A 25,846-nucleotide genomic window follows, 5' to 3' on the forward strand; every position below is an offset into this window, starting at 1 on the left:
AAAAAAAAAGAAAACTTACCTTTGCCTCAGGCTGGAAATGCCCCATTTCTGAATGCTTCCTAGCTCTTGTACCTGCTTATCTCCAATTGCACTCACCTACCATATGGACCCAAGTGGTTCCCAATCCTGCTTCTATCTCTATCAGAACATCTTTAGATTGAAATGTATGTACTTGTAACTGAGATTCTGTTTTTTTTTGTTGTTGTTGTTTTGTTTTTGTTTTTGTTTTTTGGCAGTACTGGTGATTGAACCCAGGACTTTTGTAGTGAACTACATCCCCAGCCTTTTTTCATTCTGACAGGGTCTTGCTCACTTGCCTACACTGGGCTCCAACTTTTGATCCTCCTGCCTCAGCCTCCCAGGGAGCTGGGATTACAAGTTTGTGTCATTGTGCCTGCCTGACTGGCTGACATTCTTAAAATGCCAAGTGGCTACTACTATCTTGCTTAAAGGTTTGATGGTTTCCTAGTATATTTAGAATGAAACCTCAGTCTCCTCACTCAGGTAGTGCTCCCCAGCCTGTGGCCACAGTAGCCAAGTTCACTGCTGCATGGAGCCTCTGCAGGCTCTGTCAACTCCAATGGTGCAATCCTGGCCTCTGGCCACAGCAGCCAAATTCACTGGCTGCCTTCTCCTGCTCTCTCCTGTGGGCTGGAATGCATTCTGGTCTCCAGATTTTTCTCAGTCACCTACTCTTCCTCTCTGCCCACTGTTTTTTCTCACAGCAGTTACGCTGGTGACTTGTTTTCTACGTTATCTTTCCTTTTCTCCCCACCCAAAGGATAGCTCTATGAACAGAGGTTGGAACTGCACCTGTCTTATCCATCAAGACCTTCTAAATACTTGAAAAAGAGCTGGAAGTAGGGCCCCACGAGGAAGCTGTGGTCCAGAGGAGATGTAAGAGTGGATGCACTCAGACAGGAAAAAGCGACAGTAGAAGAGAGATTCAAAAGAGCCAGAAAAATCAGAACTAAGATAATCTGGTGACAGTGAATGTGAAGGAAGGTACAGGAAAAACAATACTTTTTACATGGTATAGAGGAGGTATCAGGAGAATGACATGAAAATACAACAGTGGAGGTAAGTTTGTAGGGGGCGCTTCATGAATCCAGTTCAAGACCTGCTGACTTTGATGTCCTGATAAAATGTCCAGCTGAGGGTGTTTAGAAAGCAATACTAAATTAAGAATTAAATGCCATAAACAAACAAACAAAAATCTTAAAAGTATTTCCAATTATAAATAGGTAGGAATTAGTCCTTGAACAAAGGACTACCAGGAGCCCAAGGGAAGCTCACCACACACCTGAGATGAAATCTTTCAGAAGGTTCCTCTTTAGAAACAGTACCCTTAAAATACAGAAGGGCAAGATTGCACTTCATGAAGAACCATACAAAAAAAATATGAAGTAGGCAACAGATGCTTCAGGAGAGAAACATACAGTATATAACAATACTGAAAATGGACATAAATTTTTAAAAAAGTAACAACTGTGCATTCACTGAGAGACATCCATAGAAATCAGTTAAAAAGGCTTCATATAATAAATTTTTACTAAAAACAAGATAAAATCCTAAGAAACAAATGCATTCTTTTTTTCTTTTTTAAAAATAGTTTTTATTCTACAACTGCAGAAACACACAGCTGAAAAGTTCAATAACTACAAGGAATAATTTCAGCTGAAGCTCTACAAGAATATGCTGTCATTTAATAAGGGGGTTAAAGCAAATCACAAAAGGAATATAACAGAAATCAAGGATGTGGAGCAATAAACAGATTTGAGGAAGGGAGGCATACTAAGGTGGGCAGTCAGGCTGTCCTGTGGACTTGATACAGTACCAGGAAGAATGACTTTGGGCTATGTTGCCCGATATTATAAGTGGATTATCTGCAGATAATAGAGGCTGCCTGGAGAGAGCTGGGCACATCCTACACAGAGCATGGGTTACATGGGCTCATATATTTATTAGAACCCTTTAGATTTGTACAATTTAGTATATGCAAACAATCTCAAAGGAAAAAGAAAAAAAATCTCAGCATCTGACCGGCTGGCAGAGTAAAGGCACACCTTGAGGGTCCCTTCAACCCATACTGGGGATTGAACCTAGTCTGGGAGAAGCTACATTCCCCAGCCCTTTCTTATTTAATTCTGAGGCAAAATAAGCAAGCAAGCAAGCAAGCAAACAAACAGCAGGGGAAGGTGGCACATGCCTTTAATCCCAAAACTCAGGATGAGGCAGGAGGATCACTGCAAGTTTGAGGGCAGCCTGGGCTATATTGTGAGTTCAAGGCCAGCCTGGACTACATAGCAAGACCCTGTCTCAAAAAAACCAAAAGATACAGGGCTAAGGGAACAGCTAATTTATTCTTAGACTAGATTCACTCTCCAAATAGATTCACCCAGTATTAGTGAACGGCAACTATATTTTAAAGCTTATGCTACAACTTCAAAATCTGTCATAATTTAACTAATTTAAAATTTTGAAAGCATTAGGTGAAATTCTGTTAGTCATTACAATGCACTCCATACTTCATATAACCTCAGTGCAAGTTCATGCAAGAATAGATCCACTGGCACCGGAGAGGCATGGTTAAACCACCCACTGCACAGGAGGAGGTTATGCAGCAGGGGCTGTGGAGGCTGTACACAGACCCTTGGAATGGGTGCTTGCTTCTCAATTCTGGATTTATCGCTTAATAGCAATGTAAAATTATGTAACTGCTCTGCATGTCCATTTCCTTACCTCTTCAAAAAATAGTAAGTTTGTTTATAGCAAAGAAATTTGGTGGTAAAAACTGAACTGCACTAATGTGAGGCTTTTGCTATGGAAGTATCAGTAGTTTTAACTCTGGGAGGCTACTGTATATAAAAAGATATATATAGTAAAAAAGATATATACAGTATATAAAAAGATCTTATTTCATTTTCTTTTCTTTCTCCCTGTCTTTGGTACCAGGGACTGAACTCAGGACCTTGAGCTTGTGAGGTAGGTGCAACACCACTGAGCTAAATCTCCAGCCCTACATTAACTTTCTAGAAGTAAACAAAAATAAAAACATACTCAATTCTGAGACACATATGGGCCTCAAGGGTTTGGACAAAGGATTTTGGACCTGTCCCTCACAGGGCAAGTGTGATGATCAAATGGCTTTATAAATGAACAATATGTAGCAAATATTGGGTATACGTAAATAATATTGTTACTCTTGCTTATTATCTGGTTCCTTACTGTTTAACAGTGAAGAAGGTGTTTATTAAGTGAGGGTCCCATGTGGTAGAGACCTGAATGTGGTTCATGTACTTCGTCTAAGGCCTATATTTTAAAAATAGTGAGACATGTAAAGGTACAAGATCCCAATAATGAATGTAACCATACTGTTTTACCAATAAATTCAATTAAAAAAACAGTGAGAAAGAGCATCTTTCCAGTGTTATCGATATATTCCAAGTTTGCACCTGTGCATGAAAGGGCAGGCAGGCTGAGGTTAGCCCCAATACCTGTGAGTGCAAATTAATGTACCAGCATCTCCCACAGGTTAAAATGTACTCCACCAAGCTTGAGTGTGGAGGATGCTTTCAATTTTAAACTACAGTTTAAGAAATGAAAGCCATGTATAAAAGATAAAGATAAAATCACACATTGATGAATTCTACAGAATATAGCTGAAATTAGTATCACCTAAACCGACTACCTCTTTATTTAAATGTTTCTGAGCCCATTAAAGTTTAGGCAGGTTAGAAAAGGGACTGGATCCTACTCTCCATTTTTACCCTTAACACAAAATGTAACAGAGCTGTTATCAGTTAATGCTCAGCAAGTCACAGCATTAGGAACGACTCCTCCAGTAGTTACTATGACTTTGTGAAAGGAACATGAATCTTGGCTCTCTTCGGCCATTATTTCTTTGCAGAGTGGATTCTTGCAGGCCCCATTTTTTTTTTTTTTTTTTTTTTGGAGACAAGAGTCTAGTTAGGTTCTCCAACTTGTGATCCTACTATTGAAGCCTCCCAGGTGCTGGGACACATACATGTGCCACTATGCCTGTCTTGCAGGCTCCAGTTTTGAGGCTGAGGACGTAAAAGTACTTGGCAACAGAGGCCACAAGTCCAAAACAACCTTGTTTCTAGAAACACAAAGAGACTTCTTCCCACTATTTCCTCTCTGTCCCACTTCTGAAGGGAGTGTAGACAAGGGTTACCTAAAGGAAGACATTTCCCATTCCTAAGTCCACATGGGATGGGGAGGTGTCTGCATTTGTCAAAGCTGTTGCAGGAGAATGCTGGGGAGGCAAACTCTGGATCCATGGCAGTTTTGTCATACACCCTGCTGTATGGAGACACAATGTTTTACACGCACACTGACACTTATAGGAATCCATTCACTGTAAACAATGTGGTAATGAAAAACTACAAAAATGTTCTGAGCCATAATACTCTATAAAATCTTGGAACTGACCCCTAAAAAATAACCAAGAAAAGCAAATAACCTGATATTTCAAGTTTTAGGGACTAGATGTAAAACAAATTCCTGCTTTAGAAAATACAAAAATTGGTAATCATATGTAATGCAGTAGACTCCAAAAAGGGTTAAGAAGTGGAAAAAAATGTGCTAAAACACAATTACCAGAAATCTCTCCTCCTTTTCCAACCAGCGCTGATCTTCTTCCATTTCCTGCTGCTGTCGGATCAGCCGCTCTTCCATCAGGTGGGCTGGCAAGACCTGCCCAATCCCGCGAAGGTCCAAGGCTCCTGAGTCCTGGAAGGACAGGTAGAAAGACGAAGTTTGTTCACATGTTTCAACTTTGTGTTGTGTGTCTTCCAAAACAATTAAGCAAAACAACAAAAGCTGTACACAAAGCTTCTTTACTCCAGGTGAAATTTACTATTACAGTTCAGTTATGGGGGTCTGTTCTAAGAAATGATGCAAACATATGAAAAGAATGCCCTACTTATTACTTTAAAAAGCCAAAACAACCAGGAAGTAAAGTAACAGCAATTTAAATATGACACACACATTATGGAGTATTAATCATTAAACATGTTTAAGGAGAAAAACAAGAATAACAGACAACTACAGATTCTCTTCAATTCAAAGAAATAATTTTTAATATATGAAAGTCTTTGTTTTACCAGGAAAATTTAGTAAAAATTAACATGGTCCTTAGACATGAAGGCTTTGTCTACCAGTTTCTCACCAAATATATATGCTAATTATATTCTGCCTTTTAAACGAATGGACTATGATTGTACTATTTCTTTCCCCTTGGGTATTTCTTCTAGTAAAAAAAATTCACAAAACCAGAAAGATATGAATAGATGAGGTACCTGGTTTTAGAATTAAGTCATCAAAATCAAATAGTCTTGGACTTAGAAATAATAGGTGCCTTAAGCAGCACTTCATAAGCTTACGAGATAAAGTCCAAGAACATCCAGTTTACCTCCACGTTGGGCTGCCACATGGGTATCTCTTGAGATCTATGATTCCATGACTCTGTCTGGTCCAAGAGAGATGCCTGACCTGGGTAGATGCTGCCAGGCATAGCTGTGATTCCGTGTGAACCAGGGTAGCCAGAGACCTGTGAGTGAGTTAGGAGGCAAGGTAATGCTCTGCCCTAATATAGCTTCTACTTTACAAGTGAAAGTAACTAGAATTAAAGAATGCTGTGGTAGGCAAAACAGCACTCCCCCCCAATGTCCAAGTTTCAACGTCTTGAACATGTGAATATATCCCCCAACTTGTCAAAAAGGGATTTTGCAGATGTGACTAAATCATGGACCTTGATGGAAGACTACTTCAGATTATGTGAGTGGGCCCAATGTTATCACAAGTTTTTAGTTGTAGGGCATGGCGACACACTCCTGTAATCCCAGCACCTGTCAGGCTGAGGCAGGAGGATTGTTGCAAGTTTAAAATCAGCCTGAGCTACATAGTGAGGTGAAGGGTAGCCTAGACTACACTGCAAGTCTCAAAAAAAAAAAAAAAAAAAAAAAGAGTGCTTAGTTGTAGACAGGAAGCAGAACGGAAGAGCGGTGTGATTAACTGAAGAGGGATCAGAGATCCAACACAGCTGGCTTTGGATATGAATCAAGGGGAATCTGAGGCAAGGAATAGCCTGTAGAAGCTAGTAAGGCAAGGAAATGGATTTTCAATAAAAGCTTCAAGGAAAGAACTCTGTTATGGCTACATTAGATAACACAGGCAAACATACTAGAAAAAGATAAATCATTTACTTTGCAATTTTAGATTTATGGAAATGCTTAGAGTAGACATTCTGGGTGCAAAACCAATGAGGAAGTCACAAAGAGCTGTAATATATTTGGTTCCAGAACCCCTCTTTGCTGCCCAACCCACCACCATCCCCAGTAAGAGCTACAAAAACATGAACATGTTGATGTTGTCTTCTAATAAAGTAAGGGCTGATGGTGGGAGAGGTCATGCCCTCCAGTTCTCACAATGATATGAAAATGAGAGAGGAAGGAAGGGAGAGAGGGGGAGAGGTGGAGAGAGGGAGGGGGAAGAGGTAGAGGGAGAGGGAGAGAGGGAAAAGGAGAGGAGGAGAGGGGGACAGGGAGAGAGAGAGAGAGAGAGAGGAGAGGAGGAGATTGGGAGAGGGGGGAGGGAAAGGGAGGGAGAGAGAGGGAGAAAGAGGGAGAGGGAGAGATAGAGAGAGGGAGAGAGGGAGAGAGGGGGAGAGAGACTGACTTTCAGTGGGACATGGAGAAGAATTCCAGGCAGGAGAAAAATGAGGTGAGGGAGGAGAGGTCTCCAGAGATGGGCCCCTCTATTGACTGAGACTGACTGAATAAGCAGAATCAGGATCTGTTTCGGCAGGTCACGAGCTGCTTTCTGGTATGGTATGGTCAGGGCTGCAAGTTAATGTTTTAATGACACAAAGCACAGCCAAGTACGTATTTCCAAACATTAACGCATCCTTGAACAAAGGTTATAGACATTTATTATATACCATTTATATTAAATCATTCATTTATACCAAAATTATAGATAGTATCCAATTGATGAATTTTCAAGAAAAATATAGGGAAAGTTTTTGTAGTCTGAGTGAAAATACCTTAATAAAAATTCTACTAAATAAAAAATGTAGCATCACTATGATTTTTGGAGAAAACTGATATATTACTGCCAAAGAGTTTCTAGGAGTTTTCAATACAAAGAGGTTTTGAATGGTCTAAGGCAGTTTTCTAAAAAACACTGAACATGTGAAAGGATCAGAGGGTAACTTAGGCTATAAGGAACATTGAGTAACATCAGGAAATGTCCTACAGCTGGTCTTACTGACAAGCTAGGAAAACTGAGGAACTGGCTTGGATAAGTTAAGAATGCATTACTTATGTTCAATGAAAAGAAAGGTTTAATGTATTCACTATTTTTATTTACACACTACTCTAGCTACTTAATGAATCAGAGATGTGTCCCTATTCTCAGGGGCTTCCACTCAAGTGGGACAGAGCCACTATCAAACATGTACTTGAATTCCAAGTTGTACAAGTGCTTGGGCTACATCACTATTCTGGCCAGCACTCACTCTCTTGACACTCATCTCAGGAAGTAGGCAGTGCTGCTATCCAATTCCCACTCAACCGCCAACTAAGCTTCGATTTCCTGTACAGCCTGGCACAGTCCCAGGGGCAGTCCCTGGCTCACTTTGCCATCTGCTAGAGGCTAGAATCTCACAGCAATGGAGATGTGAGTTCTCCTTCCTTAGGTTACCCAAACTCACCCTGAAACTCAAACTACTGTCTTGATCAAAGTTTTCTGGCTCCTATTCATGTGCAACTAGTAAACAAGGGTATTGTAAGTTCCTCCCTTGAGAAATAGGGGGGAATACCTAGTTCATTTTCATGCTCCCACTAGAGGAACAGACAGATGCCCTGGGAACCAAAGTGGTTCATCCTCTTTCTGCAGGTAGGTGGCTATCTCAGAACAGTGTTTCCCAGAGCAACTGGGAACTGCTGGTTGGCAACATTAATATTCTTGGCTCCCCTTTAGAATGAGTACATTGGAATCTGGAGACAGTAGGTACATAGCATGAAATTTATTTACTTTCATTGTTCTAAACTATCACAGACCTAAGAGCTTTACTATTAAGAAATAGTTTCTAACTAACTGAGAGAGAAATTAGAGAAACAACCCTTTGCACAATAGCATCCAAAAAAATGAAATACTTAGGAATTAATCTAATAAAAAAAGTTAAAATACCTCTACATTGAAAACTACAGTACTCTGAAAAAGGAGATCATAGAGGATATCACAAAATGGAAAGACATCCCTCATTCCTGAGTAGGAAGAACCAATATAGAGAAAATGGCCATATTTCCAAAATTGTTATACAGATTTAATGCAATACTGATCAAAATTCCAAAAGCATGTCTCACAGAATTAGAAAGGACAATTCTAAAATTCATTTGGAACCAGAAAAGTCTCAGAATAGCAAAGGCAATTCTGGGCAACAAAGGCAAGTCAGGGGGTATTATAATCCCTGACCTGAAACAATACTACAAATCTACTGTGATAATAACAGCATGGTCCTGGCAAAAGAACAGACCTGAGGATCAATGGAAAAGACTAGAAGATGCAGAAACAACACCAGACATACTCAGTCGCCCCATCTCTGACAAAGGAACCACTTTCACCGAAAGAAAAATAGCTTCTTTCATAAATGGTGCTGGAAAATCTTGCTTTCTATATACTGAAGATAGATTGAAACTAGATTAGGATTTTTCTCACCATGCACTAACCTAAAATCAAAATGGGATCTAAATATTAAAAGAGAAACACGAAATTTGCTGAAAGACAGAATAGGTAGAACGCTTGAGGACATAGGAGTAGGCAAAGACCTCGTGAACAAAACTTCATGAACAGACCACATGGGAAATACTACTAAGAATTAACAACTGGGACCTCATCTTATTAAAAAGCTTTTGCATAGCAAGAGAAACCACCAACAGAATGAAGAGACAAACCACAGGGTGGGAAAAAAACTTTTCTTTACCAGCTATTCATCAGATAAAGGACTATTATCAAGAATATATAAAGAACTCAAAAAAATCAGACCCCCCCCAAATTTAAAGACCCAATCCAAAAATGGGCATCTGAAATGAAAAGACACTTCTCAGATGAAGTAGAAACAGCAAATAAATATATGAAAAAATGTTCAGCAACACTGGTCATTCCTCAGATTCAAATGAAAACAATGCTGAGATTCTAAATCACTCCAGAAATAATGGATGCTACAAAGAAACCAACCAATAACAAATACTGGAGGGGCTGTGGTGGGAGTGTAGACTGGTGCAAACACTGTAGAAATCAGTGTGGCAAGTTCTGAACAATCTAAAATTAGAGGTTCCATTTGACTCAGCTATCCCTTTTCTTGGTATTTCTTGAAAGAATTAAAGACATCATACTACAGCGATATATGCACATCCATACTATAAACAGTAGCATAATTTGCAACAGCTAAATCTTGGAAATAGCTCAAAAGCCCCTCAACCAACACATGGATAAAACAGATGCGGTTTTCTTTATACAATGGAGTATTACTCTGCCATAAAGAAGGATGAGCCTCAGACATTTATAGCTAAATGGATAGGGCCAGGAATGATGGACCTTGGAACCATACTCTTAAGTGAAGTAAACTGGACACACGTTTAAATACTGCATTGTTTCTCTGGTATAAGAAACCAAAAGTAGCTGGGGATTTAGCTCAGTGGTGCTGCCATCTGGCTCACAAGTACAAGGACCTGAGTTCGATCCCTGGTACCAAACAAATGAAATGAAAAGTGGAAATAAGGACTAAAATGTACAATATATATTGGGAAATGAGAAGAAAATGTTCAAATGGGAAGGGGAACAAGGGAGGCAGGAAAGAGAAAGAAAGGAAAGGACAAGAAAAAAAGTGAAAATAAAAAGAAAAAGGAAACAAAGCTTTTGTACATAGGGAGAGGGGGCATACAGAGAGGGGAAGAATGGGGAAGAAAAGGGTCGGGATGTACCATGTACAGGTGCAAATTCCCTATGATGAGTGTTATTCTTATGTATACCAAAAATGTACCAATAAATGTTGTGCTATTAAAAAAAAAAAGGAAATATTTTGTACATTTTCCCTTGGTACTCTAGTACCAACACTTGAGAATCTTTGTCCATACTGACTCTGGAAGCCTTAATTTAAACCTTGCTCTGAGTAACACTGTGAAGAGGTAGGAAAGAAAACACTGACCCCTCAATAGCATTTTGACTCTCATACACTTTGTAATGAGTAAGAAGAGCTGAATTCTAGAAGTACATACTATATAATTCCATTTATATAAAACTGTAAACAGGCAAAATCAATCTCTAGTAGTAGGAATCAGAAGAATGGCTGCTTCTGGGCTGGGGAATAAAGGTTATCAGGGAGATTTCTTAGGCTTTCTATTGTGATGGGGGTATGGCACACAATGGTGCTTGCATCTGTCAAAACTAAGATTTGTGCATTTTATTCCAAGTAAATTACTTTTTTTTGGGGGGGTACTGGGAATCAAACTCAGACCCTTGTACTTGTGAGACAGGTGGCGGAACCACTGAACCAAATCGCTGGCCCAAATTACATCTTAATAGAAGCTAATACACTTCCTTCAAAAATAAAATACAAGTTATTTATTCTGCTTCATGTCTTTTTCTTCAAAGATAATCTTTTCTAATTGCAGGATATCTGTAAACTCAACATTCTTTCCCCACTTGCCTACAGAGGATCTTAACTGGTTTCTGTTGCAATAGTTTCACATTTTCTTGGGAGGCTAAGGCAGGAGGATTGCCTTAAATCTGAGGTCACCCTGAGCTACATAGTGAGTTCAAAGCCAGTCTGAACTAACAAAAACTTAAAAATTTTATTTTTTCCCTCTAGAAAAACTGCAGGTCACTATTACCTTGGCATAGTATGTATCCATTTGATCTATGGCTGGAGAGAATCAGCCTATCGACTCCTGGAGACACTGTCCCACCTTACCAAACACTGAATACCCAGGCCTCTCACTTAGGAAACAGCTAGGGTGACCACTTCTTAGCTTTCTGCTTGGGAAAATAAGTATGCAAGTAAGAAAATAATATCTATATTACACACTCCCCCACCAAAAGTGCTGACAATTAAGTAGCACATTTTATGCCTATAATGACTTACATACCTGGTAATGATTGGTCTGAACCATGTGCTGTGGACTGGGATAAAATCCTTCACTGGACCTTGGACTAGGATAACCAGGTCTGCTGGGCTGTGAAGAAAGCGTCATATAAATGAATCTTTTAATTTTGGTACATCTATGTCAAAGAAAAAGGTATTTCCTTATAGAACTTGGGTGGCAAAAGTTTAAAAAATTTCAGTGGGGAAAGAACAGTTTTTCAACACGCACTACTGAATAAGTGAATATCCACATGTGAAAAAGTTGGGCCTCTCCCTCGTAACATACACAAAAATTAACTCTAACTGGACCATGAATCTTTTTTATTTTCTTGTACCAGGGATGGAACTCAGGACCTCACACCTGCTGGGCAAGCACTGCACTGCTGAGCTATATCCCCAGTGTCAAATCTAAAACTGAAAGAGTTGTGCTCATTTTGGCAGCACATATACTAAAACTTTAAGAGTCTTAGAAGCACAGGAGTGAATCTTTGTAACTCTGGGTTAGGCAATCGTTTCTTAGCTATAATACAAAATCAACTGATTAAACCTGAGCTTACAAAGTGAGACTGTTTCACAACCTCCCCCCCTAAACCTCACAACTTTTGTGTTGCAAATGCCATCAAGAGAGTGAAAAGATAACCTAAACAATGTAAGAAAATGCTTACAAATTATCTGGTAAGAGATTCATAGCCAGGGCATATAAAGAATTCTTTTTTTGTGGGGGGGTGGGTGCCAGGGATTGAACTCATGTCCTTGAGCTTGCTAGGCAGGCAGTGGAACCACTGAGCTAAATCCCTGGCCCAAGAATTCTTACAGTACTAAAATGACAATCCAATTAAAAAGTGAGGAAAGATCCATGCATGATGTTACATGCCTATAATCCCAGCATTCAGGAGGCAGAGAGGCAAGATCACTGAGTTTGAGGCCAGCCTGTACTACATAGTAAGACCCTGTCTCAAAAAACAAAACAAAACAAAACAGAAGAAAGGATGTGAGTGGGCTGGGGATTTAGCTCAGTGGTTCAACCACCTGCTTTGCAACCCCAAGATCTGGAGTTTGATCCCTGGTACAAAAAAAAAAAAAAAAAAAAAAAAAAAAAAAAAAAAAAAAAAGAAAAAAAAAAAAAAAAAAAAAAAAAAAAAAAGAAAAAAAAAAAAAAAAAAAAAAAAAAAAAAAAAAAAAGGAAAAAAAAAAAAAAAAAAAAAAAAAAAAAAAAAAAAAGAAGGAAAGAAAGAAAGAAAAGAAAAGAAAAGAAAGGAAAAGAAAAGAAAGAAAGAAAGAAAGAAAGGGCTTGAGTAGACCCAAAGAGCATACAGAGATGGCAAGGATATTCAACATCTTTGGACATCAGGGAAACACAAATCAAAACCACAATAAGCTATGCTTTACAATGACTAGGATGGTCATAATAATAAAGACAGAACACACAAAGAAAGCAAGTCAGAGATGTGGAGAAACCACATAAAATACAGTAGCTGCTGTGGAAGATATCCCAAGAAAATGAAATATAGAATTACTATATAATCTTGAAATTCCTCTTTTAGGTATACACACCAATAAATGAAAACATGTCCACACAAAAACATACATTAATATTCATTTCTTTTAAGAGATTTTATTTTGGCTTAAATGGGTGTTTTTAATAACATTATTTATTAGGAAATGGGAACAATATCTGCCAACTGATGAATGGATAAACAAAATGCAATATATCCATAAATGAAATATTAGCTGGTAATTAAAAGGAACGAAGTATTGACACATAATAAAACATAGATGAATTTAAAAAACATGCCAAGTGAAAATAGGTAGTCACAAAAAAATCCACTATCATATGATTCAATATGGAATACACAGAACAGGAAGAACTGAAAGTTAGCAGGGAGAAAAAATGGTTACCAGGCATGGAAGGAGAGGAAATGAGGGAGAACTGCTAATGGGTTTGGAGTTTATCATGAGGTGATATAATAATGTTCTACAATTCATTGTGATGATGACTGCATAATTCTGAATATACTAAAAAACACTAAATCCTACCCTTTAAGTGGACAAATTGTATGATACATTGTATTTTCACAAAGATATTAAGCCATCAACAAAGGATATGGAACTTTCTAGGCTAAGGCCTAAATGTTCTCTGCCGAGGGAGCAGGTTAGGTACTTGTCTACTCCACTGCTTTTCAGCTATGTCACGTAACTGGGGAGTGAGTCAGCTGACTAGTCTGTTCCCTCACCTGACAAATGGAGGTGACCCAAAAGAGCTCTGAAGCCACTTCTAGCTCTAAATTCTCATTTTGTTTCTGTTACAAGGGAATTCAAAGTTCAGAGCAAAAGAATGATACAATTTGAAACAGAAAATGAAGGAAAGTGAATCAATAGTCTTTTAAAAAAGGAGAGCCAGGTATAATCCCAGCACTGGGGAGGCTGCAGCAGGAGGATCGCTGTGAGCTGGAGACCAGCCTGGGCTACATAGTAAGTTCCAGCCAGGTCAGTCTCAAATACATAGTGAGACCCTGTCCCAAAACAACAACAACAACACCACACACACACACACACACACACACACACACACACACACACAAAACCATGAGAGATTTAATGAAGTAGCCTTCCATTACTCTGCAGTTGAATCAAGACAACACCTGGGCATGTTGGCACATGACTCAATTCCAGCTCTTGTGAGACTGAGGTAGGAGAATACAAAGTTCAAGGCCAGCCTAGGCAGCTTAGTAATACCTTGTCTCAAAATAATAATAAAATGGGATGGTATGTTGCTCAGAAGAAGACTATTTGCCTAGAATGTACAAGGCCCTAGGGTCAAAGCCCAAAACATCAACATCAACATCAACATCAACATCAACATCAACATCAACATCATCATCATCAGCAGCAGCAGCAGCAGCAGCAGCAGCAACAAAAAACCCAAAGTGAAAGGTTTCTTCCTTTCACCTGCCAGACACTCCCCCTTCTTGGAGTCTTTACCAAAGGGAGGTTTCTTCCTTTCACCTGCCAGACACTCCCCCTTCTTGGAGTCTTTACCAAAGGGTTCTGGATCTATTCAGCCTAATGTGAGCATAAGTCCTCTTCTCCATAGCCCCGTGCAAGTCCTGACATGCACAGTGGGCACTCAAGCACTTGATCCACCCAGCTACTGTGAGGGCGGAAATGTTTACTCATCCCTCAGGCTTGTCATATTTTACACATTACCACAGATGCATTCCACTTCAAACTTAACTAAATAGGGGCATGAATTCCCCATAGATCTCTACAACAGGAAACAAGTATAAAGGGGCATTCTTGGCTTTTCTCTACTGTGTGTCAGGGAAATATTTCTGAAGTATGTAATGTACTCCTTCAGATTTATACTTTTAAAGGTTTAATTTGAAAAAAGTGGTTGGGCTAATTTAAAAGAGGTTAAAAAGGTGTCTGTATCAACACCTGAGTGGCAATGGCTGCTTTATAGTTTTGTTTGTTTGTTTTGGTACCAGGGATCAAATTCAGGTCCTTGTACTTGCAGAAGCAGGCAGTGGAACCACTGAGCTAAATCTCCGGCCCCAATGGTTGCTTTAGAGGATGCATCAATTCATGGGCATTAATCACACTGTAAAGCCCATGCTTTCTGATCCCTTGTTCCTGGAGTCCAAGTCTGGAAGGATGCAGAGCCCAGTCACAGGCAATGTGAGAGAGGTTACATCCTCTGGCTTACATTTTGGAAGTGGTATATAAGTAACAGAGGCAAAAATACAACTAGCTGCCACTCAGAGTATTGTGTGCACACCAAACAAGGTACTTTATATACAATTTGATAACTCAGATAACAAAGCTACAAAGCTATACAGTCACCTTTTTACAATAGGCTCAGAGAAGGTATGGAATTTAACCATTGTCACACAGATGGTAGTGAAAAAATTCCAAAATCTATTGTGGAATCATGCTACTTTATGACAACTACACTTTTGTTTTTTGGTACTGGGGATTGAGCTCAGGACCATATGCTTGTGAGGAAGGCAGTGGAACCATGGAGCTAAATCCCTGACCCTAAATGGCAAGACAGATTTATTTATTTTTTGATACCTGGAAATCGAACTCGGGACCTGGTGCTTATGAGGCAGGTGGCAACATCACTGAGTTAAATCCCCAGCCCAGATAACTATACTTTTGACATCTCAAAAAGAAGTATAAAAAAATCGTGGCAAAAGCTTTATAAATACCTCACAATGACTCCAATACTTTCACAGGTACCAAGTGATAATACAGGGTTCCGATTAAAAATAAACATAATGGGCAAAGCTAGACATGGTGGCAATGCCTGTAATCTCAGCTCTCTTGGGAGGCTGAGGCAGGTGAGTCCCAAATTCAAGATTAGCCCAGACAATTTACTGATTTAGCAAGACCCTTTCTTAAAGTAGAACATACAAAAAGGGCTGAGTATACCGCCCATTGCAAAGGTTCAATCCCTAGTAGTACTGTGAAAACAAAACAAAAACAACAAACAAAACACCATCACTACCACAACAAAAAACAGGTAAAAAGTTGAAAATGTTTCATGGTAGATGAAGCAAGCGCACAAAGGACATCCCATAGCCTTAGCTGGGGGTTGAATGTAAACACACAGCTGGCAAAGTTCTGCTTCTGTTCTTGCCACAAAAGAGCTGCGTGTGTGTCAGAGGCAGGCCTGGCCTCCATTTTACTCCCTGTGCCTCCTGACTGTCAATTATAAAATGGAGATAGTAACAGCAGCTACTTCCTAGAGCCGTCATGAGGACACTCCTGAAGCATCACTACTACTGAGCACTGCATCAGCAAAGTCACTACACCTCATTCTCCAAGAGAAACTTGGGTTTTCACACAGTGAAACAGGGAGCCAACGGGATTTTGCTGAATCCTCTCAAGCAAGGAGAGAGAAGAGGGGAGAAACCAAAAATCTAAAGCAGAGATGCTCAGCTGGGTAGCACTGACCTTTCTGGAGTGAGCAGGGGCTCCTGATGGTTGCAGTGCGTGGCACAGGGTGGAAGCCAGGCACCTAGGCAGCTTCTAGCAGTGATTACAGTTCTAGTGTTCCAAGACACCCTACAACCCTCTCAACTTTATGTAGACGAAATGACAGAAACAATAAAAATCAAAGGACTAGCTCTCATTAACACAGTAGTCCACCAGGCATTAACCTGTCAGTACAACAACTACTGCCAAGAAAACTGAGCCATACCCAGCTATGCAACTCGGGGAGTTTTTTTCCCCCCTTCCCAGTCTTGGTGACTGAACATAGGGTCTATGCATGCTAGGCAAGTGCTCTATCACTGAACCACATTCCCAGCCTGGGAGGAGTATTTTTAAATAGTGTTTGACAAAATTTGGATACTACTTTTGATACTACACCAAAACTCAGTGAGTGGTAGTTTCTATAAAGTCTGTAGCAATGCAGAATTTGAACACTATCACTTATCTGTTACATTAAAACCCATCATTCTATCTTGCATTTTGAATGGTCCTTTTATGCATGTGTGATTTGGTTACTTTGTACGGGTCCTTGGAAAAGTAGTAGTTTACTTAGTAAACAGACCTTCCCAATGTTGACAGATTCCAGTATTATACAGTACTTACTCTTAAGAAACCATGTTTGTTAATGTCATTCTGAGCTCATCAGAACAGTCTAAGAATTGGAAAGCTGTGAAGGTTATGGTGGTTTTTCAAAACTCTAATTTTTTTCCCTTGAAATTTCAAATTTTTATTGGTAGCAAATATGATCAATTGTTTAAAGTGACCGACTCACTTCTTTCATTTTGAGAAAATATCTATCAAATCTGAAACTCTGAATATAACATGTCTGCTAGCTGTTCTTACCAGTCAAGCTGGATTTCCATGACAAGAGTGTCTTGCTCAGCTCAGTTGCACAGTACTTTCCTCAAGATGGACATCAGATTTGGGTATGTACTTCCTATGTCCTCACACAGCTTCATCTTTTGTAAACTGGCACCCTTTCTTTAGAGGTAAGTATGATGATAAAGAATAGTGACAACTAGTTTAGCCAGGTGACACCTGATTTGTGCAAACAGTAGTTCTTTCAGTGCCAATGTCACCAAAGTGGAAAAGGCAAATAACATCATAACATGATTAGGAAAAGAGTTCAGATCTCCTGGGCCTGACCCTGGGGAATTACAGGATCACCTTTAGAACGACTGTACTACAAACAATCTTATGCTGAGGAGCTCACTAATCTGACGGGAATTTGCAGGACAGCAATATGGACAGATGAAAATGAACATTAACAGAACCCTTCCAAGCTGGGCTCATCACAGCTAAGTTTTTCCTAAAGATTATTATTATTATATTAAAAAAACCCTGGAGGGCCGGGGATTTAGCTCAGCAGTTCGGTGGCCTGCCTTGCAAGTGCAAGGACCCGAGTTCATTCCCCAGTATCCCCCCAAAACCAAACCAAAACAAAACAAAAAAACCTGGTATTAAGTATGGATGAATTCTTTTTCCTCAGTGCTGGGGATCACTGTACATGCTAGGCACCTGTTCTACCAATGAGCTACATCCAAAGCTTGTTATGAACATTTTTAGTGATCAGCTTTCTGGTTATAATGCTCTGTCATTAAAAACTCTAAATTTTGAATCTTGAATAGAAGAGGAGAAAGTTTCCATTTAAAAAGTAATGAAGGACCCAGGCAACATGTGACACAAGCCTGTAATCACAGCACTTGGGAAGCAGAGGAACAGGAGGATTGCAAATTCAAGGCCATCCTGGGTTACAGAGTGAATTCAAGTTTAGAGCTACACAGCGAGACTCTGTTTCACAAACTAAAAACTAATGAAGCTACATACAGCAAATGTTTTCTTTTCTGCTCTTTCCCTCCCCTTTTTGTGGTGTGGGCGATGAAACCCAGGGCCTAGGCAAGTATAACTGAGTTATACCCCTGAGCCCAATTAAAAAAAATTTTTTTTAGTGGTACACAGAATTTATCTATATAACTCTAATATACTACTTGAGGCCCAGGGATTTAGCTCAGTGGTTCTGGCACCTGCCTCGCAAGTGCAAGGATCTGAGCTTGATCCCCAGTACCCCCCCAAAAAAAATCCTACTTGAATTTAAGAAATTGAAGGGGAATTTATCCTAGGACATCACAGGCAGAATTATGAAAACTTGCAAAGATCTACAGAATTTCCACTTCACAGGACAGAGCAAACTGCTGGAGGAAACACCAGTCTACCATCTTCAAAACACAGATTCACTTCAGATAATAGCAACTACTGTGATTACAAATGCAGAATCTGATCCTGCAATGAACACTGAGAAGGTAAAAACTGCACCCAGGACTAGGTTCTTCATATGAAAGGGAAACAAAAGGCATACCTGCTTATAATCTCAATCATCTGAGTATCTATACTAATGTAGGTTATTTCAGCATTAGAACTGTTAATCCAAGGGCTGTCTAACCTTTTCTGGAAGGGTCAAACAGTAAGTGTATTAAGCTTTGTGCACCATACTCTGTTCAGCTCTACCTGTATGGTGGTATCGACTGTAAACAACATCCACACTGTAAGTATGTGTGGCTGTTGGGTCCCAAGAGAATGTCAGGAACCAGATTTAAGCAATGGCTACCTTTGCCAGCCTCTGCTTCAGACAAATAAGGCAGAGCAACCTCTGATTCCAGAAAACAGCCTCAAAATATACATTTTGAAAACATCTAAAGAGGAAGCAAGCAAGAAATAAGAAGATAAGGGGAAAGATAGACACACACACACACACACACACACAGAGATATGAATATTTAAAAATTTAAGCAGATGAATGGATAAAGAAAATGTGGTATTTACACCCAATGGAGTACTGCTCTGTCATAAAAGATTATCTCTTGTTTCCCTTATGAGAAACCCAAATTACAGAGAGCAAAATAAAAGATATATATGGGAAGGGGTTCAAGAAACGGGGGTAGGGAAAAGGGGATGAAAAAAGAAATTAAATGTGTTATATAGTACATGTACCAACTCCACACAAGGAATGCAAGCATTATATACTGCAAACATGTACTTATTTAAGAAAGAGATTTCTAAAAAATATTAGTTGCCAATGTTTGAAAATAAAATTAAAAACACAAAAAAAACTTAAGCAGAACTATATAATAAACTTTATTAAAAAAAATTTAAGCAGAACTAAAGCCAAACCACCAAACTGGGTGTGGAGGTGTATACCTATAATCCAAGCACTTAAGGGTGGCTGAAACAGGAGTATCCCAAGGTAGGAGTCGCACCTAGGCAGCTTAGTGAGAATCTTAGTGAGTACTACCAAAAAAGTTGCTGTACCACCTCTACCCTATGAACTAATTTTACATAGGTTGTTTTGTTTTGTACCAGGGATCGAACTTCGGACCTTGTGCTTGTGAGGCAAGTGGTGGGACCACTGGGGTACATCCCTGGCCACTGCTATGAACTAATTTTAAAAATTAGTCAAACAGGGCCGCTCAGTGGTGCTGTGCCTGCCTGGCAAGTGCAAGGTCCTGAATTCAATGCCCAGTACTGGATGGAAAAATTATAGTCAAATTAAAAAATCATTAAAAGCCCAACAGACTGATTATGGAAAAATGTTTAGGGGCTGGGTGTGCAGCTCAGTGGCAGAGTACTCGCCTAGTACCTGTGTGAGGTCCTAGGTTCTATCCTCAGCACTGGGGGAAAATAGAGTGGGGGTTGGGAGGCAGAGGAGGATAGGGTGTGTGTGAGATATGTTTAGCTGAAAAGGGATCTTTAGGGGCCGGGGATTTAGTTTAGTGGTTCCGCCGCCTGCCTCGTAAGCTCAAGGATCCAAGTTCGATCCCTGATACCACAAAAAAAGGAGCTTATCACCAAATACCCAACAGTGTATTTATTATAGTCTGTGTAGTAAGTGAAATGCTATACAATAAATCATAAATCACCTTATAACATTCCCAAGAGATACATAAGGAGAAAAATGAAGTTTGGAATAGGAAGGTAACTTATTTAGTCATCAAACTGTAAATAGCAGAGTCTGAGATAGACAGAATGGCTTGACTTCCCGGCCTGAGACCTTACTCATGAGACTCTACTGCCTCCCAGCAAAGGACAATTCTGCAGCTGTTATGAAATTCAAACACAGGCTAATTGGTAAACTGAACATGGAAGGCCAGGTTGGGCATGGTGGTGCATGCCTATAATCCCAGCACTCGCTGAGGCAGGAGGATTGCTATGACTTGGAGGCCAGCCTGGACTGGACAGTGATTTTAAGACAGCCTACATAGTGAGACCCTGTCTCAAAGACAAAGAACAAGAAGGGCCTTAGATGCTTAGGGTTTATATTTTTCAGTGGATAATTATGTATCTTCTGTGATAATTAGACAGAGAAACGTACTGGTTTTCTCACTACCTTGCTCAAAGCAACACTTCCCCGCAGGTGATGTGAGTTTCCTTCTCTGCAGAATGGCTGGATGGTGACATCTTTAGCTCTACCCACCTGAAAAATTTTCCTTACTTACATTTGTTTGTAGTGTGTGATAGGTTTACTTTTACACGGCTCAACACAGAGACCAAGAAAATAAGTTTTCAGGTTTCATAGTAAGAAAAATTGTTACAACATTTAAACAGTTGTGTTATCAGATTGTTGAATGTTTTTTAAAAATAAAAGTTTGTGTGTGTGTGTGTGTGTATGTATTTATTTATTTTTGGGTACCAGGGATCGAACTCAGGATCTTATGCTTACTTGCAAGGCAGGCAGTGGAACCACTGAGCTAAATCCCTGGCCCGAAAAGTTGTATCTTTAGCTAAGTATCAAATAGCTATTAACTGCAAAAAACCCTCTATTATCTCTTTACTTTTCAGAAAAAAGACTAAACTGAATCATTCATGGCAAGTGCATGAGAATACTATCCTATCAAAAGCAAAAAGTGCATAAAGTCCCAAGATTAAGGAAAGTATTTAGCTAACTGTCCAAAGCCTTTCAGCCCAGCCCAGTCTCTGTAAAAGGTGTGGCCACTCTTCTGAGGAGGGAGAGGACATGAGGAAGCTTTGGAGGCGAGCAACAGCAAGGTGTGACGGTGCCACTGGCAGGTCTCACCATGGAAATAAAAGTATATATAACATGCTTCTCGCACAAAACCCCCAGTGAACAGTTCTGCACCCTAAAAGGCAGAAAATGTACATAAAGTTTTAGCAAAACTGAACATAAATAAAAAGAATACCCTGATCAGATGGAATGAGACTCATTTTTGAAGCAAAAAGCAAAGCATTTATGGCCCAGTTTCAGGTTGCAATCCTGATTGATTGTTAGGAAGAGCTCTGATAGCCAACAAAGGAAAACTTCCCCAGAGCCAGGTATCCCATGACATGGAGGAAGAAAGGTGAAGAGGAACAGGAAGAATACCATTTTAAGATCACATCTGCTCCAATGCTGTTTTCAACAGCCTCTATTTAAAATGCAAATTAGGAAAATCAGTGCACAGGATGACAATCTGTAAAGGAGAAGCAAGCAAGAATTGGTCAGAGTTTTAACCTCCATGCTTAGAATAACCAGATATCTGATATTTACCCCACAGGAAATAGCTGCCTATATCACAGAGAAACCCCACAGTTGGGGTGGGGACCTTGGCTACCTTGGGTGGTGCTTCATCAGATCCTCCAGAGTCCCAGGACACAGAAGCCTGTCTTCTCGACTCCATCCTCATCCGTTCTTCTTGCTGAGCCTTCTCTTCCTCCAGGATTGTGCTAGAGAGACAACACCTTGTGTTATGGGAGCTGACAGCCACAGCAGCACACATCAGAGCCCACCCAAGGCATTCAACAAACATCAGCTAGTTTCCAGGTGAAGATGCCCAAAATGGAAAGATCTTGTGCACAGGGGAAAGAGGATCAGGTTTCTAACCCTACACTTGTCTTCAGAATAGTCTTGGTCCCAGCAGGCAAGTTCTTTCAAAGCAGTGCCATAGGTAAGAAAAAATAGCTAGGAAGAAAAAAGAAGGCTGCTGAAAATGAAGGAAGGACCGAGATGAAATGTTTGTATGCTACAGATCATTCAAAGCAAAATAAAATCACCCTGAGAAATCTCTAACATCCCTTTATCAAGTGTCTACATGTCTAAGGCAGACTCTTTGCACCAACACAAGCTCACAACTGTGAACTCACCAGCACACTATGTGACCGATCAGCAATCTGGCAAATAATTTCCCTAATTCTCTTAGCTCAATCCTCCAACTAATTTTCAGCTTATCCAGTACTTTACCCATTAGGAAAACAAGGAAGAATGCAACAGAATTTACAACTGCTTCTGAAAAGTCTATTTGCTCCAACTGGGAAACATTGCACTTACCACTGCCAGGCTGCTCAGAGGCTGTGGGAAGTCCCACCTATTGCTGTGGCCGCCACCCCTGGCTCCACAGTGACTGCAGGGCAGCTTCTTAGTCTTGGCTGCTTACCATCATAAAAACTCCTCCAAGTGCAGCCAGAGAGAGACTCAGAGCTAAGTCCCATTCCACGCAGATTCCCAAGGGTTCAGTGGGCAACAAGTCTTTGAAACTTTCGTCCTAACTGGCAATCAGCTCTTGCCTACATGCCTGCAACTTAAGAGTTCTAATAATGAAGCTCATTCAAGTTTCTGGCTCCCTGGCAGACAGAATGCAGTAAATAACCACCCAGAATTACTCAGGAAAGAGTTACATCAGCTGCATAGACTCTTTCTAATCTGGGAATTTGCTCAACTGTTTAAAAAGACATTCCTGCTGGGCTGGAGGCTAGAGCCTGATAGCTTTCACAGAGTCACCTTCCAAAGCAGGAAAAGACAGACAAATTCATTTCATAACTGCTCTGAGTCAGCAAACCATCACTACACATGTTAAGGGCATTTCCCTCCCCAAATGAAAGGGAATGTTCTCAGAGAAATGATTGTTACCACTTTAAAGAAAAGTTTTCAGTCTGAAAAGCCCATCCTTTCCTCAAAGTAAGATTTTGGTTTCGCTTTTGCTCTATTTCCATGATTGTGGCCGAGCAAACAAATGTCAAGCAACTTCAACAATATGTAAGAATTTCTTGGTGCAGCCTCAGAAGACGGGCAAGACACAGGATTAGCACCAGCACTGCTGGATGCCTGGCCCAGTGAGAATGGTGCAGGCAGAGGCCAGGGACATCTAGGGAAGGAACACAGGGCACTGAGTGGCTGGCTCTGCCCTATTCTCCCATCAGAAAAGCACTCGCACCAAGCCGGGTGAGAATTAAAGGAGCACTTGCTATGCTGACAATTATCTATCAGCTATTTCTAATGGTACATATGCTCTGGGCTGCTCACTCAGCAAGCACTTGCAGACTTTCTGTTCAGTACAATATGACGTTTTTGAGGTTCTCTGATTAAGGACAAAAGAAGTAAAAAACCTGAAACGTGATATAAATATCACCACAGGGGTGTGAGGGGGCGGGGCATGGCCCCAGCATTGTCCCAGGCAATGTGGGATGCTAAGGAGGAAGATTTCCAGCTGGTTGGAACAAGAAAACAACTGGAGGGTACAAGTGGCATGTGATTGAAGCACAGAAATACTCTGTCCATTTTTTGTATGGAAATAAATACTGTACCTTTAAATTTATGATTCTTTAGAACCTTTTGTTAGAACGAATGAGTGCCTGTCACAGAGCTGACACTTAAATATTTGCTGAATGAAAAAATATTGTGGAATGTGGATAAAATAAAATACATGCATTACTATGACCCATGAGACATGTGACTTAGCTGAGAAGAGTTAGAGTTCATCAGTGATGAACAAACTGAAGGGAAACAGCAAGATATAGTGAAGACGACTGGGGTCTGAGTCAGAATGAGGTCAGGTTCCAGTTTTGCCACAGACAATGCGACCACAGAGAAGTCAATCTCTCCATGTTTTACCCACAAAACGAGGCGTCTCCCTAACCAACTATCTCAAAGGCTGAATGCTTTCCTAACTACCTATCTTGAAGGGCTGATTGTCTCCTAACGACTTTGAAGGATTGTTATAAAGATGAAAATGAAATTTAGACAATCTACAATGAGCTCTGAAATGGAAAGAAAAAAATTCCCTATCAAATAATGCTGTGAGTAGTGAATGGCTACTATTTCCATGAGTGAGTTCAAATGGATTAAAATCAAATTAGAATTTGAGGTACAAAGAGAAACATGCCTTTTTGCAAATCTACCCAATTTTCTACTGAGCTGTTTGTGATACACCTTACATATGCCTGTTAAAACAGTCACTGATATATATAATGCCTCTGAATTTGACAAATAAAAACACGTAATCATTACGAGGAACAGTTTCACTGGGTCCTACTCATTCTCCAACAGAAACCTAGGAAGGGGCTTGTTAAATTCCTAAATCACAAAATATGGGTGGACCAGACCTTTAAGGCTGTTATGAGAGGGCAGGAATCTTTAAAGCTGGTGAGGTAACTATCACTGCTTCAGAAATGAAATGAGAGCTCTCTCTTTGCTTGCCTTGTTGTTCTGCACCCATGAAGTTCCTGGACGAACTATGCTCGCCACTGCTTCTTGTATAAACTCCTGTGCTTGGAAATCCTTTCTTTCTTCTATCCAGCCAACTCCTATTTACATTTCAAGTGTCCAACAGTATTTCCTCCACAAAGTCCTCCTTGAAGCTGCCAACTCTCTTCAGGCTGTTATGCTGCTCTCTTCACTCCCAAAGAACTAGTGCTTACCACAATTTAATTTCTGTCAAAATGCATTATGAACACTGTTTGCCTGACATCTGTACTTGAAGGCCCATTTTCACATGTTAAGAACTGGCACAGATCCTGACTCATCACATACACCAGTAACGGACAGAAGTGAAATGAGTGAAACCCTAGGGATACAGAGGGTCCTCTGACCAGTTAAGAAGACCACAAATGATCTGTACTTGTGACTGGCCACTCAGACCATTCCCTTCGAGATGGACACTGGGACTGGAGTCCACTCTGAGACCACAGCAAGGCCTTATAGGTCCCCAAAGAAGTCTATATCCCTGATTACTAGGTCTCCAGTGCCCCGCTCTAAAGCAAACAGCAGACCTTAAATTCTGACATTTTATGATTTAAACTGAAAAGCCTATAAAAATCAAGGATTTGAAAGTCCTTCTCATTCTTCAAATAATTAAAATACTATATAGGCAAGCTATGGGAGGCTCAGTGGGACATCTCAGGCAATGGAAACTCCATGAATAGGTTCCATTAGGACATTTTATTTCCCATGAGTTGTACTGTGAAATGAGTTACCCTGATTGTAAGGCTACCATTCTCCCAAAACCCACCAAAAAGGTCCTGTAAAGTTCTTCACCATAGATCACCTTTTTAGGCCTCACGCACCTGGACTCTTCTGCGTAATGTGACTTCCCCCTTTTCCTGACCTTCTGAATTTACTGTTTGAATCTTCTTTTTAGCCCTTAATCACACACTGCCATGCTGTGGGATTTAGGTTGCAAATTTCCTATGATTGTCAGACATAGATCAATTTCTATTGTCAGCTAAATAGTATCTGTCTACTAGAGACACCCCAATATATATTTCTTGTGCCTCAAAGAAAGCAAGGAAAACTGGGGATTGAGTTTCTGCAGTCTCAATACTTCACTCTCATACCAAAAATAACATGTCAACATGTTTCTGAGAAACCAAAAATTGTTGCTCAGAGTAGCCAAGAATATAAATAACTCATAAAAT

The 25,846-nt window shown here is 40.1% G+C and overlaps 1 protein-coding gene across 21 annotated transcripts in view; it reads right to left on the reverse strand.

Moving 5' to 3' along the window:
* Positions 1 to 25,846, reverse strand: part of Ptk2 (protein tyrosine kinase 2) — a 265,206-nt gene that overhangs the window by 35,816 nt on the left and 203,544 nt on the right. For 18 of the 21 annotated variants that reach the window (XM_033760874.1, XM_033760884.1, XM_033760882.1 and 15 more), the window contains 4 exons: positions 21,772 to 21,883; positions 11,175 to 11,261; positions 5,438 to 5,575; positions 4,624 to 4,755 (listed from right to left, as the gene is read on the reverse strand). In XM_033760874.1, the coding sequence (XP_033616765.1) occupies positions 4,624 to 4,755; positions 5,438 to 5,575; positions 11,175 to 11,261; positions 21,772 to 21,883 (469 nt within the window). Of the gene's footprint in view, positions 1 to 4,623; positions 4,756 to 5,437; positions 5,576 to 11,174; positions 11,262 to 21,771; positions 21,884 to 22,484; positions 22,714 to 25,846 lie in introns of those variants that run through there. The other 3 variants (XM_010639200.2, XM_033760881.1, XM_033760886.1) reach the window with 2 other exon arrangements.

This window comes from Fukomys damarensis, unplaced genomic scaffold (assembly GCF_012274545.1).
Source record: "Fukomys damarensis isolate Sample0158 unplaced genomic scaffold, DMR_v1.0_HiC HiC_scaffold_5, whole genome shotgun sequence".
Taxonomy (NCBI): domain Eukaryota; kingdom Metazoa; phylum Chordata; class Mammalia; order Rodentia; family Bathyergidae; genus Fukomys; species Fukomys damarensis.